Source organism: Helianthus annuus, chromosome 4 (assembly GCF_002127325.2).
Source record: "Helianthus annuus cultivar XRQ/B chromosome 4, HanXRQr2.0-SUNRISE, whole genome shotgun sequence".
Taxonomy (NCBI): domain Eukaryota; kingdom Viridiplantae; phylum Streptophyta; class Magnoliopsida; order Asterales; family Asteraceae; genus Helianthus; species Helianthus annuus.
In genome coordinates, this window is record NC_035436.2 from 38,628,462 (window position 1) to 38,644,360 (window position 15,899).

Sequence of the window (15,899 nt, forward strand, 5' to 3'; positions counted from 1 at the left end):
TAGAAATTTTTAGGTTTATACGTCCCCCCCCCCCCCCGGTTTAAAAAAAAATAGGTATATATTTTTTTGGACCCCCCGATTTAAATTTTTTTTTTTGGTATATACGTTTTCGACCCCTCCGGTTTTATAAAAAATATTTAGATAACCTAAATAAAATTATTTATATAGCCCATTATAACTTGGATTGTATGTTTATTACTTAGCCCATTAATGATAAGCCCAAAAAAATTACCCAATGTAAAAGAGGAGTTAAAAGCTGTTGCTGCTAACCGGTCAAAAAAAAAAAACAAACTGTTGCTTGCTTGCTGCTAACTTGGGACGAGGAGAACAGAAGAAACAAAACGCAGGTGCGGCTTCAACTCTTGCTTGCTTTGTTCGACTAATTGACTTCGAGGAGACGAGGTTGGGCTGCTCTAAACGATTAATCGGCTTCAACTCTTCAAGGTATGTGTTTTTTTTATCTTTAGGTTTAAATTAGGGCTTAATTTATGTGATTTAGGTTTAAATTAGGGATGAAATTGGACCGATTTTTTGCCATAAACTTGTTGAAATTAGGGATTTAGGGGTGAAATTAGGTTGTAACCATGCTAGATATTAGAGTTCGATGCTAGATATTAGAAAAAGAAAATGCCTTGTTGATGGTTAATTAGGCTGTATGTCTGTAACAGGCTGTATGTCTGTAACAGGCTGTAAGTCTGTAACAGGCTGTAACTTGTTGAAATTAGGGATTTAACTTGTGTTGTTGACTTGTTTCTTGTTAGATTACGCTATGGGGAAAAACAAAATCATAACTTCTTTTTTTAAAAGAAAGAATGAAGAACAAGTTGATGGAAACAATGAGATTAAACGGCAAAAAGCTTCAACAAGCGAACCGGTTAATGAACCAAATAATGAACCGGTTGATGAAGCGAATAATGAATCGGTTAATGAAGCGAATAATGAGCCGGTTAATGAAGCGAATCAAAACATTCAACAAGAGCATCATGATATTCCTCAAAATCCGATTAACATTAATGAAGTGGATGTTAGTAGTCTAGAAAGAGATCCCGCTAAGCGACTTGGAATGTGGAAATATCCGGTTAATATAAGTGAGCAAGTAAGACTAGCTTATATATCATTAGGAGTGTATCAAATAAAGCTTGATGAGGATAAGCCGATAGGTCCAAAGAACAATCTTCGTAGATTTAGATATGCTTGGTTTGATATGTTCCCTAATTGGTTAGAGTATTCTCCGACGAAACACAAGGCTTATTGTTTCCTTTGTTATTTATATAGTGATAAACCGAATGAGAGCCACGGTCATAGTGCATTTACTAGTGAAGGATTTGATAATTGGAAAAAAGTTAATAATGGGGATAAATGTCCATTGTTGAAGCACATTCAATCTTCAACTCATAAAAAAAGCTTTTCTATTATATACGAACTTGTTGAATCAAAAAGCACACCTTGAAACTTTCATAGAAACGCAAAGTGAAGAGACGATTAGGAAAAACCGGTTAAGATTAAAAACCACAATTGATGTAGTTCGTTGGTTGACATACCAAGCTTGTGCCTTACGAGGACATGATGAATCTTCCACTTCTAAGAATCAAGGTAACTTTCGTGAATTGCTAAAACTTTTAGCCTATTATAATGATGATGTTGCAAAGGTTTTGGAAAATGCTCCATTTAATTGCAAGTATACATCTTCCGATATTCAAAAAGAAATTCTTAGTATCATGGCAAATAAAGTCCGTAACCATATACGTAGTGAAATGGGGGATTCATGGTTTTGTGTCATGGTTGATGAGTTACGGGATGAGTAAAAAAAGAGTAAATGGCGATAGTTTTAAGATTTGTTGATGTTGAAGGGGTGATACGGGAAAGGTTCTTGGATTTAGTTCATGTTACGGATACTTTATCACCGACCTTAAAAGTAAATTTGTGGAATACACTATTGCATTACAATTTTGATGTTAGTAAAATCCGTGGTCAAGGCTATGATGTTCTTCTTGTTGAGAAGTATTATCCTAACGATTTTACAGAGAAAGAAAGGAATCTATTACGTTGTCAATTGGATAATTTTCAAGTTGAAAGAAAAAATAATCCCAAGCTAAACGAGGTATCAACTCTTTCTGATCTTTGCAAAACTCTTGTGCAATGTCAGAAAAATAACATGTATAAATTGGTTGAAAGAGTGTGTCGGCTAATCTTGACGCTTCCAGTTTCGACTGCAACAACGGAAAGAGGATTTTCAGCAATGAAAATATTTATGCGTCGACTTCGCAATAAGATGTCAGATCAGTATCAAGCAAACAGTATGGTGATTTACATAGAAAAGGAGATTGCTGAGAACTTTGATTCGGAGTCCATAATTGAAGAATTCAAAAATCTTAAAGGAAGACGAGTAGAACTATAATTCTTCATCCAGGAGAACCGGCCACCGGGTACCCACCTTCCTCTTCTTTTAATGTTTTCGTGTCTTTGTTCAATTGTTTGTTAAACAATGTTTAAGTTTTAATGTTTGAGAACGTATTTTATTTGATATTAATATTTGACCCGATCCGAATCGAATCACCGACGTCCGACCCAAACATAGAATTTTTTTTTAGGTCCGGTACCTTCCGCCCCCCGAACATTTTTTTCAAGCTTCGCCACTGCCCGTAGTGATATGGTGAACAGCTTCCGCTGATCCAATCGTTGATAATGCCCAAGAACTCCCTATAATCCATCCAACAAACAAACAAACAAAGATTAATTGATATAACTAAAAAGAAAACTATTTGTAATAAAAAAAAACTTATTAGTTAGTCACGTATATTCTAATAATCTATATCAATCCCCATGCTCCATTAAAAACTAAATCACCAACTGAAAAATAAATCCCTAAGATGAACAAAATAACCAAAACAACATCCATACAAAATAAGTAAGTGATCAAATCAAATGAGACCTGGAAACCAGTCACCGAGTTTATCGACTGGATTAGAGGTTCTTGGGTGTTCTCAACGATCGGATCGTGGAAGGCTTACAAGCGAACATAACAAACCCTCGTCTCGTTTCGTGTTTGGAAGGAATAAAAGATGTTTGTTTTTCCCACCCACCCACTTTCTCCCTTTTCTAATCTGCCCCTTTGAAAATAACATCTAACCTAAAATAACCCATCAACTTAGATCAACAGTCCAAATATCACAACAACAACTTAAAAAATTTACTCACCGCACGTCCCTTGGTCTTTAACCCGAGCCACAGCACCTCTTTCTCTCCAATCTACTGATTCTGCTAGAACATCTGCAAATTAAAGGAGCATGTGTTGGATGACTCGTGAGTAACCGCAAATGAACCTGCGGCCAGAACACCCAAAATGATCAATATTATTGGATAACACATCACACACACACACGCTATCTTACTTGTTGATGAAACACCGATTAACACCAATGTTAATAGATGGGGTTATTTCTTCTATGGGTTCAACCTCTTTCCTTACTCGTAATAATAGCTCGAAACCTGCAAAACAGTAACACCGTTAGTCTCGTTAAGAGGGGGAGATGGGGGTTTTCCCTCTTAACCAGGCTCCGGCGTGAGAATAAGTACTGTTCTGAGAGAATAAAACAGTGTATGTATAAATTGAGTATAGAGTGTAAAGATCCTGAACCTGAATGATGAAGGGTCCTATTTATAGCCGGAGGGTGAAGGAGGGAGGAGCAGCTGTGCTAGCTGTGGATGCACGCCAGCTGTCCGACCAAGGGGAATATCCTCTTGGTCTGCTCTGTTATGGCTGGTGTAGTGGTACACGTGGCGTGCTTACATTTGTCCATGTTGGAAACCTTGGACTGGTGTTGTCAGCTCTGCCCCATGATTTGTCGCAGGCCTACGTGGTGTCCTGCGAGTGCCGATACGTGTTGTCCTTTTTGTCTGGTAGAGCATCTTTGGTGCCACCTGCAGATCTTCCAGAAGTTTCTAGAAGCTCCTAGATTGCTTTGCTGATGTGGTCGCCAAGTATGCTTAGAAAGTGGTATGGTCCCTGCCATGTAGGCAGGGAATTGGGACTATACCTCTTCAAGTCCCCCAGTCCAGTGTGCCTTCTAGTTGAGTTGATCGTCTAGGAGGGATTATGGACTTATAAGAGTATTGGTTTTTATGGCGCGTGTAGTTTGGTGATTAGAAAAAAAAAATTGAGCCAAACGGACGCGCCGCGCATGGGTTTTATCATTCTAGAAAAAGTGAGCCAAATGCACGCATGGCGCATGGGTTTTGGCACTTTTACAAAAAATGAGCCAAACGGACGCATGGCGCATGAGTTTTGGCACTTTAAAAAGTGAGCCAAATGGACGCATGGCGCATGGGTTTTGGCACTTTTGTAAAAAGTGAGCCAAACGGACGCATGGCGCATGAGTTTGGCACTTTATAAAAAGTGAGTCAAATGGACACATGGCGCATGGGTTTTGACACTTTTGTAAAAAGTGAGCCAAACGGACGCATGGCGCATGAGTTTTGGCACTTTATAAAAAGTGAGACAAATGGACGCATGGCGCATCGCGAATGGTACTTATTGTTTCCTTCTGATGGATGTTTTGGTGTCTTGGGGAAGATGTTGATGTGACTGTCTGATGTCCCTGTCTTATCGGAGGTGAACATGCGCTTTTTCAGTTACTTTCTGTCACGTCGTCAGGCCCTGTTACCCATGCTTCCCGAAAAAAGAGGTGACGTCTTCTCTCTCTTCTGACGTGTCATTCCCTCATTGCTTGCTTTTCTTGGACTCTGACGGTCCCTTACCCATCGCATTAAATGCGATGGGTATAGATAGGAGACGGTTTCTCCTTCTTCTTCTTTACTTTTTTCAAATTTCTTAAGTTTGTTTTTCTCCATCTCTTTCATTTCCTTCTTTCTTTACTCGAGTAGTTGTTTAACCTTTAGTTATCTTCGTCATGTCTGGAACAAATCCTACTCAGAAGAAGAGAAAATATAAAGGGAGGGCTCCTCCTGGTCCGGACCAGGTAGTCATTGGATGGAAAGAGGAAGAATTCAATAATCTTGTTCAAGGAATGGATTTTCGCCCTGAGTGGGGAGCCCAATATCCCCCTGCTGGTTCCACCGCCCTGGATGCTCCTCCGGGTTATATCACTCTGTATGCTGCATTTTTTTCGAGATGGTAGTTTTAGGCTTCCGATTACGAAGTTTACTGCCTCCGTCTTGAGGAATTATGGGTTGCATATTTCGCAGATCAACGCGATTGGGCTTCCACATATTACTCATTTCGAGTATGTTTGCAGGGCTTACCGTATTGAGCCTACGTTTGAGATGTTCAACGTCTTTTATAGCGTAACTTATACCAGTGGGTTTTATTCGTTTCAAGCGCGAACCGGTGTTGCTCCGGTATGTTCTATTCCGTTGAAGAGTTTGCACGACTGGAAGCAAAAATTCTTCTACATCCGTCGTGGTGTGATTCCGATAGATATGCGTTATCGGTTGGTGAGTGAAGGGATTCCAAAGGTTGATGTTATGAGAGATTATGCCGCACAAGACTGGTATAGAAAGATAACACACAAAGCAACTGCCATTTCTCAGTTGGAAGAGATGGCTTTGGTTGGTGCCGGAATGAGTTTGCTGATGCAGAGATGCCTGTTGACCCTTCTGCACAGCTGGAGACAAGAAAAAAGGCGAAGACTGATAATTCTGGGAAGAAAAAGGAAAGGGCGGAGGGCCGAGCTGCTGGTATTTCTCGTAAGCGACCCTCTACTCTTCCTTTTCTAGATTATGTGGTTGTCTCTGACACGTTGTCTGGTCTAGGAGTTGGTGAGAAAACTTGGGAATCTGACCCGGATGATCAGTCTACTTTGACTGATCATATGAGGAAAAAAGCGCTTGAAGATAAAAAGCGCAAGCTTGATGAGCAGGCTGCTTCACTTCTTGTGGCGAAGAAAGCTAAGCTCCAGAAGGAGGCTTTTCCCGCGCCTTCTGAATCTGAAATTGACATGGGCATTTTTAGTGAGAAACGCGGGAATCTTTTGGAGGAGATTTTTGCTGCTTCCTCCCCTCCTGGTAATGGTTTTATGGTTGCATTATTCTTTCATGTTTATTCGAGTTTCTTCTAACTGTCGAGCTTGCTTCATGACAGAAGTCAAGGCTCGCAAAAAACCGCGTAGGGTGGATATTTCACAGATTACTCCCCCTGCTCGCAAAAAACCGCGTAGGTTGGGTTAACCCCTCCGCGCGGTGGAGCCGGTGAGAAGGAGAAGCCGATTGAGGTTGTTGCAGAGACTATGGGTGAAGGTGGTGGTGCTGCTGCTGGAGATGAAGGTATTGGGGGTAAGGGTAAGGGTGTGGAGACTGAGTTGGAGTCTAGTGAAGCTACTCCACGCCAAACTATCTACACCAAACGTGTTCGGGGTGGTGATAGTGCTACCTCTGGTGTTGTTCGTAGCCCTCAATTTGAGAAGGTTCGTGCTGATTCATGGGAGACACGCAATCCTGCTTGTGATGACCTGCCGCACGCTCCTCGTTGGAATCTGACTCAAGGTTCTCGTGGGTTCGAGTCCCACGGATGGCGCCAATGATGAAACACCGATTAACACCAATGTTAATATATGGGGTTATTTCTTCTATGGGTTCAACCTCTTTCCTTACTCGTAACAATAGCTCGAAACCTGTAAAACAGTAACACCGTTAGTCTCGTTAAGAGGGGGAGATGGGTGTTTTCCCTCTTAACCAGGCTCCGGCGTGAGAATAAGTACTGTTCTGAGAGAATAAAACAGTGTGTGTATAAATTGAGTATAGAGTGTAAAGATCCTGAACCTGAATGATGAAGGGTCCTATTTATAGCCGGAGGGTGAAGAAGGGAGGAGCAGCTGTGCCAGCTGTGGATGCGCGCCAGCTGTCCGACCAAGGGGAATATCCTCTTGGTCTGCTCTGTTATGGCTGATGTAGTGGTACACGTGGCGCGCTTACATTTGTCCATGTTGGAAACCTTGTACTGGTGTTGTCAGCTTTGCCCCCTGATTTGTCGCAGGCCTATGTGGCGTCCTGCGAGTGGCGACACGTGTTGCCCTTTTTGTCTGGTGGAGCATCTTTGGTGCCACCTACAGATCTTCCAGAAGTTTCTAGAAGCTCCTGGATTGCTTTGCTGATGTGGTTGCCAAGTATGCTTAGAAAGTGGTATGGTCCCTGCCATGTAGGCAGGGAATTGGGACCATACCTCTTCACTTGTCGAGAAAGAACATATGACTTCGAACTTTGAAGAAAATGAGCATGTGTTGTGAGTTGGTATTTATACATGTCCTGATAACACTATGTTTCCAAAATAATAAAAATAAAATGAAAAATTCAATTAAAATCCACCAACCTCCTCTGGTTAACGAATTGTGACATACGCACACTTTATCTTCCACATGTCACAATCTCGATCATATATTTATTTATATTTCCTTTTTTCCTTCTAACATAATTATTTATAAATATAATTCGATTATCTGTTATAACTTATAAAATTTAACTGTTTTTAAAAATCCAAAATCACAGTTGTTTTTTTGAACATGCAGATATAAAATTGATAAAAATTGATATATTATTTTCATTGTTTTTTTATCTAACATTATCTTATTTGCCACATGTCAACATTATATTATTTTGTTGAATTTTTTTTGATAAAATTTCTTTTTTTATTTTTAATAACTTTTTATATTTACAATAATAAACTGTTGTAATATAAACATTTTTATTATTTATAATTAATTTTATAGAATAAATTATAACCTAAGCCATATTTATTTAATAAAAAATGGTTTAGGTTGGGTTGTTAACGAGTGTGAAAGGTTGGGATGGGTTGGGGTGTGTAGGTGGAAGAGAGAGAAATTATTTTTTTATTAAAAGTTGGGTTGGGTTGAGTTGGGTCGGGTTGGGTTGTGAATGGGTTTATTAAAAGTTGGGTTGGGTTGGGTTGGGTTGTGAATGGGGATTAGCTCCAGAGGCGGTGATGAGGGTGTGCCGAGAGGACCACCGCACAGGGCCCGTGATTTCGAGAGGCACGTGTTTTTAAAAAAAACTCCAATATATATGTTAATTTTTTTTTAATTGTATACATGTACCAACTCCAAAATAGGCTCATTTACAAAACAATTTTTTAATGCTTAGCCCATTGGTATTAGGTTTAGAGAGCCCAATATCCATTTGATTTTAAATAATAATAATAATAATAATAATAATAATAATAATAATAATAATAATAATAAAGTATACATCTTCGGATATTTAACAAGAAATTCTTAGTATCATGGCAAATAAAGTCCGTAACCATATACGTAGTGAAATGGGGGATTCATGGTTTTGTGTTATGGTTGATGAGTTACGGGATGAGTCAAAAAAAGAGCAAATGGCGTTAGTTTTAAGATTTGTTGATGTTGAAGGGGTGATACGGGAAAGGTTCTTGGATTTAGTTCATGTTACGGATACTTTATCACCGACCTTAAAAGTAAATTTGTGGAATACACTATTGCATTACAATTTTGATGTTAGTAAAATCCGTGGTCAAGGCTATGATGTTCTTCTTGTTGAGAAGTATTATCCTAACGATTTTACAGAGAAAGAAAGGAATCTATTACGTTGTCAATTGGATAATTTTCAAGTTGAAAGAAAAAATAATCCCAAGCTAAGTGAGGTATCAACTCTTTCTGATCTTTGCAAAACTCTTGTGCAATGTCAGAAAAATAACATGTACAAATTGGTTGAAAGAGTGTGTCGGCTAATCTTGACGCTTCCAGTTTCGACTGCAACAACGGAAAGAGGATTTTCAGCAATGAAAATATTTAAGAATCGACTTCGCAATAAGATGTCAGATCAGTATCTAGCAAATAGTATGGTGATTTACATAGAAAAGGAGATTACTGAGAACTTTGATTCGGAGTCCATAATTGAAGAATTCAAAAATCTTAGAGGAAGACGAGTAGAACTATAATTCTTCATCCAGGAGAACCGGCCACCGGGTACCCACCTTCATCTTCTTTTAATGTTTTCGTGTCTTTGTTCAATTGTTTGTTAAACAATGTTTACGTTTTAATGTTTGAGAACGTATTTTATTTGATATTAATATTTGGCCCGATCCGATCTGACCCGAATCGAATCACCGACGTCCGACCCAAACATAGAATTTTTTTTTAGGTCCGGTACCTTCCGCCCCCCGAACATTTTTTTCAAGCTTCGCCACTGCCCGTAGTGATATGGTGAACAGCTTCCACTGATCCAATCGTTGATAATGCCCAAGAACTCCCTATAATCCATCCAACAAACAAACAAACAAAGATTAATTGATATAACTAAAAAGAAAACTATTTGTAATATAAAAAAAACTTATTAGTTAGTCACGTATATTCTAATAATCTATATCAATCCCCATGCTCCATTAAAAACTAAATCACCAACTGAAAAATAAATCCCTAAGATGAACAAAATAACCAAAACAACATCCATACAAAATAAGTAAGTGATCAAATCAAATGAGACCTGGAAACCAGTCACCGGGTTTATCGACTGGATTAGAGGTTCTTGGGCGTTCTCAACGATCGTGGAAGGCTTACAAGCGAACATAACAAACCCTCGTCTCGTTTCGTGTTTGGAAGGAATAAAAGATGTTTGTTTTTCCCACCCACCCACTTTCTCCCTTTTCTAATATGCCCCTTTGAAAATAACATCTAACCTAAAATAACCCATCAACCTAGATCAACAGTCCAAATATCACAACAACAACAACTTAAAAAATTTACTCACCGCACGTCCCTTGGTCTTTAACCCGAGCCACAACACCTCTTTCTCTCCAATCTACTGATTCTGGTAGAACATCTGCAAATTAAAGGAGCATGTGTTGGATGACTCGTGAGTAACCGCAAATGAACCCGCGGCCAGAACACCCAAAATGATCAATATATTGGATGACACATCACACACACACACGCGCTATCTTACTTGTCGAGAAAGAACATATGGCTTCGAACTTTGAAGAAAATGAGCATGTGTTGTGAGTTGGTATTTATACATGTCCCGATAACACTATGTTTCCAAAATAATAAAAATAAAATGAAAAATTCAATTAAAATCCACCAACTCTGGTCAACGAATTGTGACATACACACACTTTATCTTCCACATGTCACAATCTCGATGATATATTTATTTATATTTCCTTTTTTCCTTCTAACATAATTATTTATAAATATAATTAGATTATCTCTTATAACTTATAAAATTTAATTGTTTTTAAAAATCCAAAATCACAGCTTTTTTTTAACATGCAGATATAAAATTTATAAAAATTGATATATTATTTTCATTGTTTTTTTATCTAACATTATCTTATTTGCCACATGTCAACATTATATTGTCTTGTTAAATTTTTTTGATAAAATTTCTTTTTTTTATTTTTAGTAATTTTTTATGTTTACAATAATAAAGTTTTGTAATATAAACATTTTTATTATTTATAATAAATTTTATAGAATAAATTATAACCTAAGCCATATTTATTTAATAAAAAATGGTTTAGATTGGTTTGTTAACGAGTGTGAAAGGTTGGGATGGGTTGGGGTGTGTAGGTGGAAGAGAGAGAAATTATTTATTTATTAAAAGTTGGGTTGGGTTGGGTTGTAAATGGGGATTAGCTCCAGAGGCGGTGATGAGGGTGTGCCGAGAGGACCACTGCACAGGGCCCGTGATTTCGTGAGGCACGTGTTTTAAAAAAATCCGATATATATGTTAATTTTTTTTAATTGTATACATGTACCAACTCCAAAATAGGCTCATTTACAAAACATTTTTTTATGCTTAGCCCATTGGTATTAGGTTTAGTGAACCCAATATCCATTTGATTTTAAATAATAATAATAATAATAATAATAATAATAATAATAATAATAATAAAACATTACGGAATTGCACATTTTTTCAATCTCGAACAAGGTACATGAATTCTCAGAGACGCCACTGCTTAGCTGCCACTGCTTAGCTGTATCTAGGAAGAGGTTTAAATTCATCCAAGGTGGTGTTGAACAAGGCAATGGAGTAAGTTTTCAATGTTCTAGAACCTTTGACTATAAATATGATATGTTTTATTTGTAATTCTTTTACAATAATTTTCTTCTCACTTAACAATGTTGGATCGACATAACTTTTCCTTAATGTTTTAAGTATATTTTTCTGAGATGGGCATTTATAAACTTATTAGAGTGAATTATTTACTAATACCTTATCAAACAATATGATGGACAAATTTTCTTCCCTTTTCCCTCCACTCGTGTCCTTAAAAAAACTCGGAAACATGTTTTCTTTATATTTTCTTCTTTAAATGTTAGGGTAAATTACATTTTTCGTCGTTTATGTTTGTATTGAATTGCAATGGATGCCATTTAACTTTAATAATTACAGTCACAATCCTTTATTTAGAAAACTCGTTACATCTTTCATACTTTAGCACTAACTTGGTTAAAATTTTAAGTTAAGTTAGAACATTTGCGTTGCACATGAGGGTAAATTGGTAATTTCATTTTTTATATATAAAACCCTATTTTTTCTCTCAGACATCTCTTACTCCCTCTTTCTCTTCAACCGACCTACACCACCACCACCATATGCCAGCCGCTGCCACTACCACCGTATCTAAAAAACACCACTTCTTCCTTTTTATAACAAACCCCCACTTCGTTCTCCTATCTCTCTCTCTCTCTCTCTCTCTCACACACCCTAAGCAAACGCTACTTCTCCGGCCATACTTTACACAAACACCCAAATCAAGATTTAAACTTGTTGGTGTTCAGATCTAATAGGTTTTCGGTCAAACACCTTCTGGTTTTTTATTCACTTTCACATGAAACCCATTAAAGCAAACACCATTTCTCTCACTTATTGGTATTCAAAGAAACCCATTAAAAGAAACACACTACACGAGTCAAGCATTTCATCAAAGAAACCTTGTTGGTGTTCAAAGAAACCCACTAAAGGTTTTGCTTCAAAAGATATCTAAACAACCAGAAGGGGTTACAAGTCACCGGAAAATTGTCCGTAAACCCATCAAGATTCAAAGAAACCCGGTCAAGTTTCCGAAAACCCATTCAAGATTCAAACACCGCTTGCCGACGACGATGGAAGAGGGGCTGGATCCGTCACCGTTGAGATCTAATTCCAACAAGATCTATTTGTCTTCTGGCGAAAGGAAGGAGTGACAGGTGGTGGTGGTGGTTAGGGGTGGTGGGTTACGGAACCCATTGATGTTCAAGATATGCAACTGTGAAAGTGGGTATTGTTGAAAAAGTTTTGATTTTGAGAGTTGGTTTATGTAGCTGAAGAGAAAAGATGTGGATTGGAGTGACGGGATGAAGTTGAATGTGTATTTATTGATTGATTTTTGTTTTATTTATAAAATATTTTAATTAGATTGGTAAAAGACCAAAGTATCCTTATACAAATAGATTTAACTGAAATTTTTAACCTTGTTAATGCTAAAGGACGAAAGATGTAACGAGTTTTCCAAATAAAGGACTGTGCCTGTAATTATTGAAGTTAAAAGTTATATATTGCAATCCGATAAAAACATAAAGGACGAAAAGTGTAATTTACCCTAAATGTTACTCGTGAACAGAGTGTTAAGGTAGATATGTGAAATGAATCAATGATATAGTGGGTGTTCGGGTTAGCTTATTTTGGAGCAACTTATAACTTATTGACTTATAAAAGTTAATAAGTTGTTTTTATAGTGGTTGGTTTAACTTATTTAAGTTGTTTTTGTGTGTGAAAAAGTTCTTTTTGAGAAGTTAGAAATTCTAGCTTATAAGTTATTACTTATATAGTTAATAAGTTGTTTTTGAGAAGGAATCCCAAGCACCCCTATAAGATAGGATTTCAGATCTTAGTGCATCTAAGGGCATGTTTGCTTAAGCTTTTCCAACTCAACTTATTACTTATTGACTTAATCAAAAAGCTAAAAAAGAGTTTTAGTGTTTGACAAACCTTAAAGTCATTTTCAAAATGACTTTTTGAGAAGGAGAAAAAGTCATGAAAAAGTCATTTTTGAGAAGTTAGTATGTTGTGACTTTTTGAACCAACTTATTGACTTATTAGTTTTTAGTCGTTTTACATCAATAAGCTAAACTAAACACTTTTTAAAAAACAACTTATTGACTTATTGGCTTTTCCCACTCTATAAGCTATCCAAACACTTTTTTAAAAACTCATTTTCAAAAAGTAATAAGTCGATAAGTCATTTTCACAAAAGGTAGCCAAACATGCCCTAAAACCAAACAAAAGTGAGTTTCGTTGTTGGAGTCGAAGACGATGATAAATCGCACAAATTCTGTGTTCTTCAAATTCAGAGGTTGGTCCAACTGCTTCTTTCTTCATTCCGAATCTCCCTTTTTATCATCTTTCCGGTTAGGTTTAGGATTCGGTTCTCACAAAGCTTTCCTTCGCTCCAGTGTCTCCTTAAATCGATCTATGGTTGATAAAATTACCAACTTGAATGATGCACTCAACCTGTTCGATGAAATGTCACAGAGACGCCCTCTCCCATCTGTTGTCAAATTCACTCAGTTGTTGAATGCTGTTACTAAAATGAAACATTTTACTTATGCACTTGATCTTTTCAACCAAATGTGTTCCCTTGGTGTCCCTCTTGATAAAATCCCATGCAGTTGTATCGCACCAAAGACGGTTTTGCACTCCTAGGTTGTTGCTTTAGGCGAGCTATTGCACCTGATGTCTACATATTTAGTGCACTCTTAGATGGGCTCGTTGTAGAAGATAGGATTCTTGAAGCAGAGATGTTATTCAAGAAGCTCATCAAACAAAAACTTTGTGAACCTGATGTGGTTATGTATAACACAATGATTAAAGGGCTTTGCAAGTTCGGTAATAATGTTACAGCACTTGCTTTGCTCAGGCTGATGGAGCAAAAAAACTGCAAGCCTAGTATTGTTACATATAGCACCATCATTGATAGTCTTTGCAAGGATAAAATGATAGATGATGCTTTCAAGCTCTTTAAAGAAATGGTATCTGACAAAGGTATTCTACCAGATGTCATCACCTACAACTCTTTAATTTGTGGTCTTTGTAAGTTTGGTCATTGGGATGAGGCCTCAAAGATGCTAAAAGAAATGGCGGATGAGAAGATTTCTCCAAATGTGAAAACCTTTACTGCATTAGTTGATGCATTTTGCAAGGAAGGTAAAGTAAAAGAAGCCGAGGCTGTTATCAACATCATGATTGAGAGAGGTAAGGTTCCAAACATAGTGACATACAACTCGCTTATTGATGGTTACTGTCTACGAGGCGAAATGAGCAAAGCAAGGGAGATTTTTGATTCAATGACACTTAGAGGTCTCGTTCCTAATGTTGTTACTTACAATAGTTTATTGAATGGGTATTGCAAGAATCTGAATATTGAGAAGGCTGAGCAAATGTTTCATGAAATGACTGTAAAAGGTTTAAAACCCAATGTAGTCACTTACACCACCATGTTACAAGGATTGTTTCAGGTTGGGCGTTGTGTAGCTGCGCGCAAACTCTTTGATGAGATGCATGCACAAGGCCAAATTCCAAATGAATGCACTTATGGAATAGTTTTAGATGGCCTTTGCAACAACCATCTAGTAGAGGATGCGCTCTCTCTGTTTCATTTGGTGGGTAACAGCAAGCTTAATTCTAATATTGTTGTGTACAATATCCTCATTGATGGTGCAGGAAAATATGGGAAAGTGGATATTGCGAGGGTTCTTTTCCAAGGTCTAATTGATAAAGGCTTGCAACCTAATGTTCGTACATACACTGTGATGATAAGTTGTTTTTGTCAGGAAGGTCTATTGGGGGAAGCCAAGTTGTTGTTTCTTAAAATGAACGAGAGTGGCTGCCCGCCAAATGATGTTACTTACCGTGTTCTTCTCCAAGGATATCTAAAGAACCAGCACTATGATGATGTGGTGATGCTTTTACAGGAAATGGTTGATAGAGGTTACTCACTTGGTGCTTCGACTTTATCGTTATTTATAGATCATATCGCAGTTGGTTTACTAGATAGAAGTATGCTTAAGCTGTTAGGTAAGCTTGTGCCAAAAGAATTAATGGACGATCCTAGCTTTTGATGCGTTAGTTTCAGAAAGGTGTCTGAAAAGACACATGAATGATGAGAATTTAGAAGCAATATTAGCCAGAAAGGACATGATGCAGGAGCAGTTGAACCCAACAATGATATGCCTCCTGGTGCTAAACTTAGGAATTTCTAAATTCTAGTCACTTCCAAAGGGTAAATTTTCGATACTTCATGAACGTTTAATGATATTAGATTTACCTAATTTGTATACCAAGCTAAACGCTCATGTTTGTACAGCAAACATGTATATGTTAAGGGTACCCATAAGCCATTTTAAAGATTAATAAGGTGGCTTTTATTAAGTAACTGGTTTCCTAGTATTAATCAATTTCCTTCTATGGTCAAGGTTTTTCAAGTATTGTTGCAAATATGTGAATCTTGGACTTTGGTGGGAGGCCCCTGCTTCTCAAAATTTAGGAACTATATTTTTTTTTTGTTTCTTCAGTAATATTATGGTTTGATTCGTATCAAATTGGTATGAAAAATGAATTTTGTATATGGAAAAAAAACATCTTTTTTCTGATTTCTGCAACTATGGCCAACAAAAATATTGACAATTTGGAAGCTGATATCGCTCAGTTCCGTGCAGAAGTTGACAATGTTCCAAAGGGGTCACTGACAATTTGGCGAATAGGGTCCGTGGCTTGCAACAACAGTGGGTGACTTGTCCACCAAGCAACCAAAGATTATGGTTTCTATAGTTTGTGTGCATCAGGTGAAAAAAAAAGGAGCAACCTTTTTCATGGTTTGAACCATACAGATAGAAGGTTTGTATATGGGGACCAAGTATGGG

At 37.4% G+C, this 15,899-nt stretch overlaps 2 protein-coding genes across 2 annotated transcripts; one reads left to right on the plus strand and one right to left on the minus strand.

Moving 5' to 3' along the window:
- Positions 1 to 2,623: 2,623 nt before the first annotated feature.
- On the minus strand, positions 2,624 to 4,851 carry LOC110936207 (cysteine proteinase 15A-like). The gene is made up of 5 exons (XM_035989283.1): positions 4,665 to 4,851; positions 3,393 to 3,489; positions 3,313 to 3,323; positions 3,199 to 3,270; positions 2,624 to 2,700 (listed from the first exon to the last, which is right to left on the minus strand). The coding sequence occupies exons 1-5, from the start codon at positions 4,849 to 4,851 to the stop codon at positions 2,624 to 2,626; spliced, it is 444 nt and encodes a 147-aa protein (XP_035845176.1).
- Positions 4,852 to 13,643: 8,792 nt separating this feature from the next.
- LOC110933240 (putative pentatricopeptide repeat-containing protein At1g12700, mitochondrial) lies at positions 13,644 to 15,098 on the plus strand. The gene has a single exon (XM_022176471.2). It carries the CDS (start codon positions 13,644 to 13,646, stop codon positions 15,096 to 15,098), a length of 1,455 nt encoding a protein of 484 aa, XP_022032163.2.
- Positions 15,099 to 15,899: the final 801 nt, after the last annotated feature.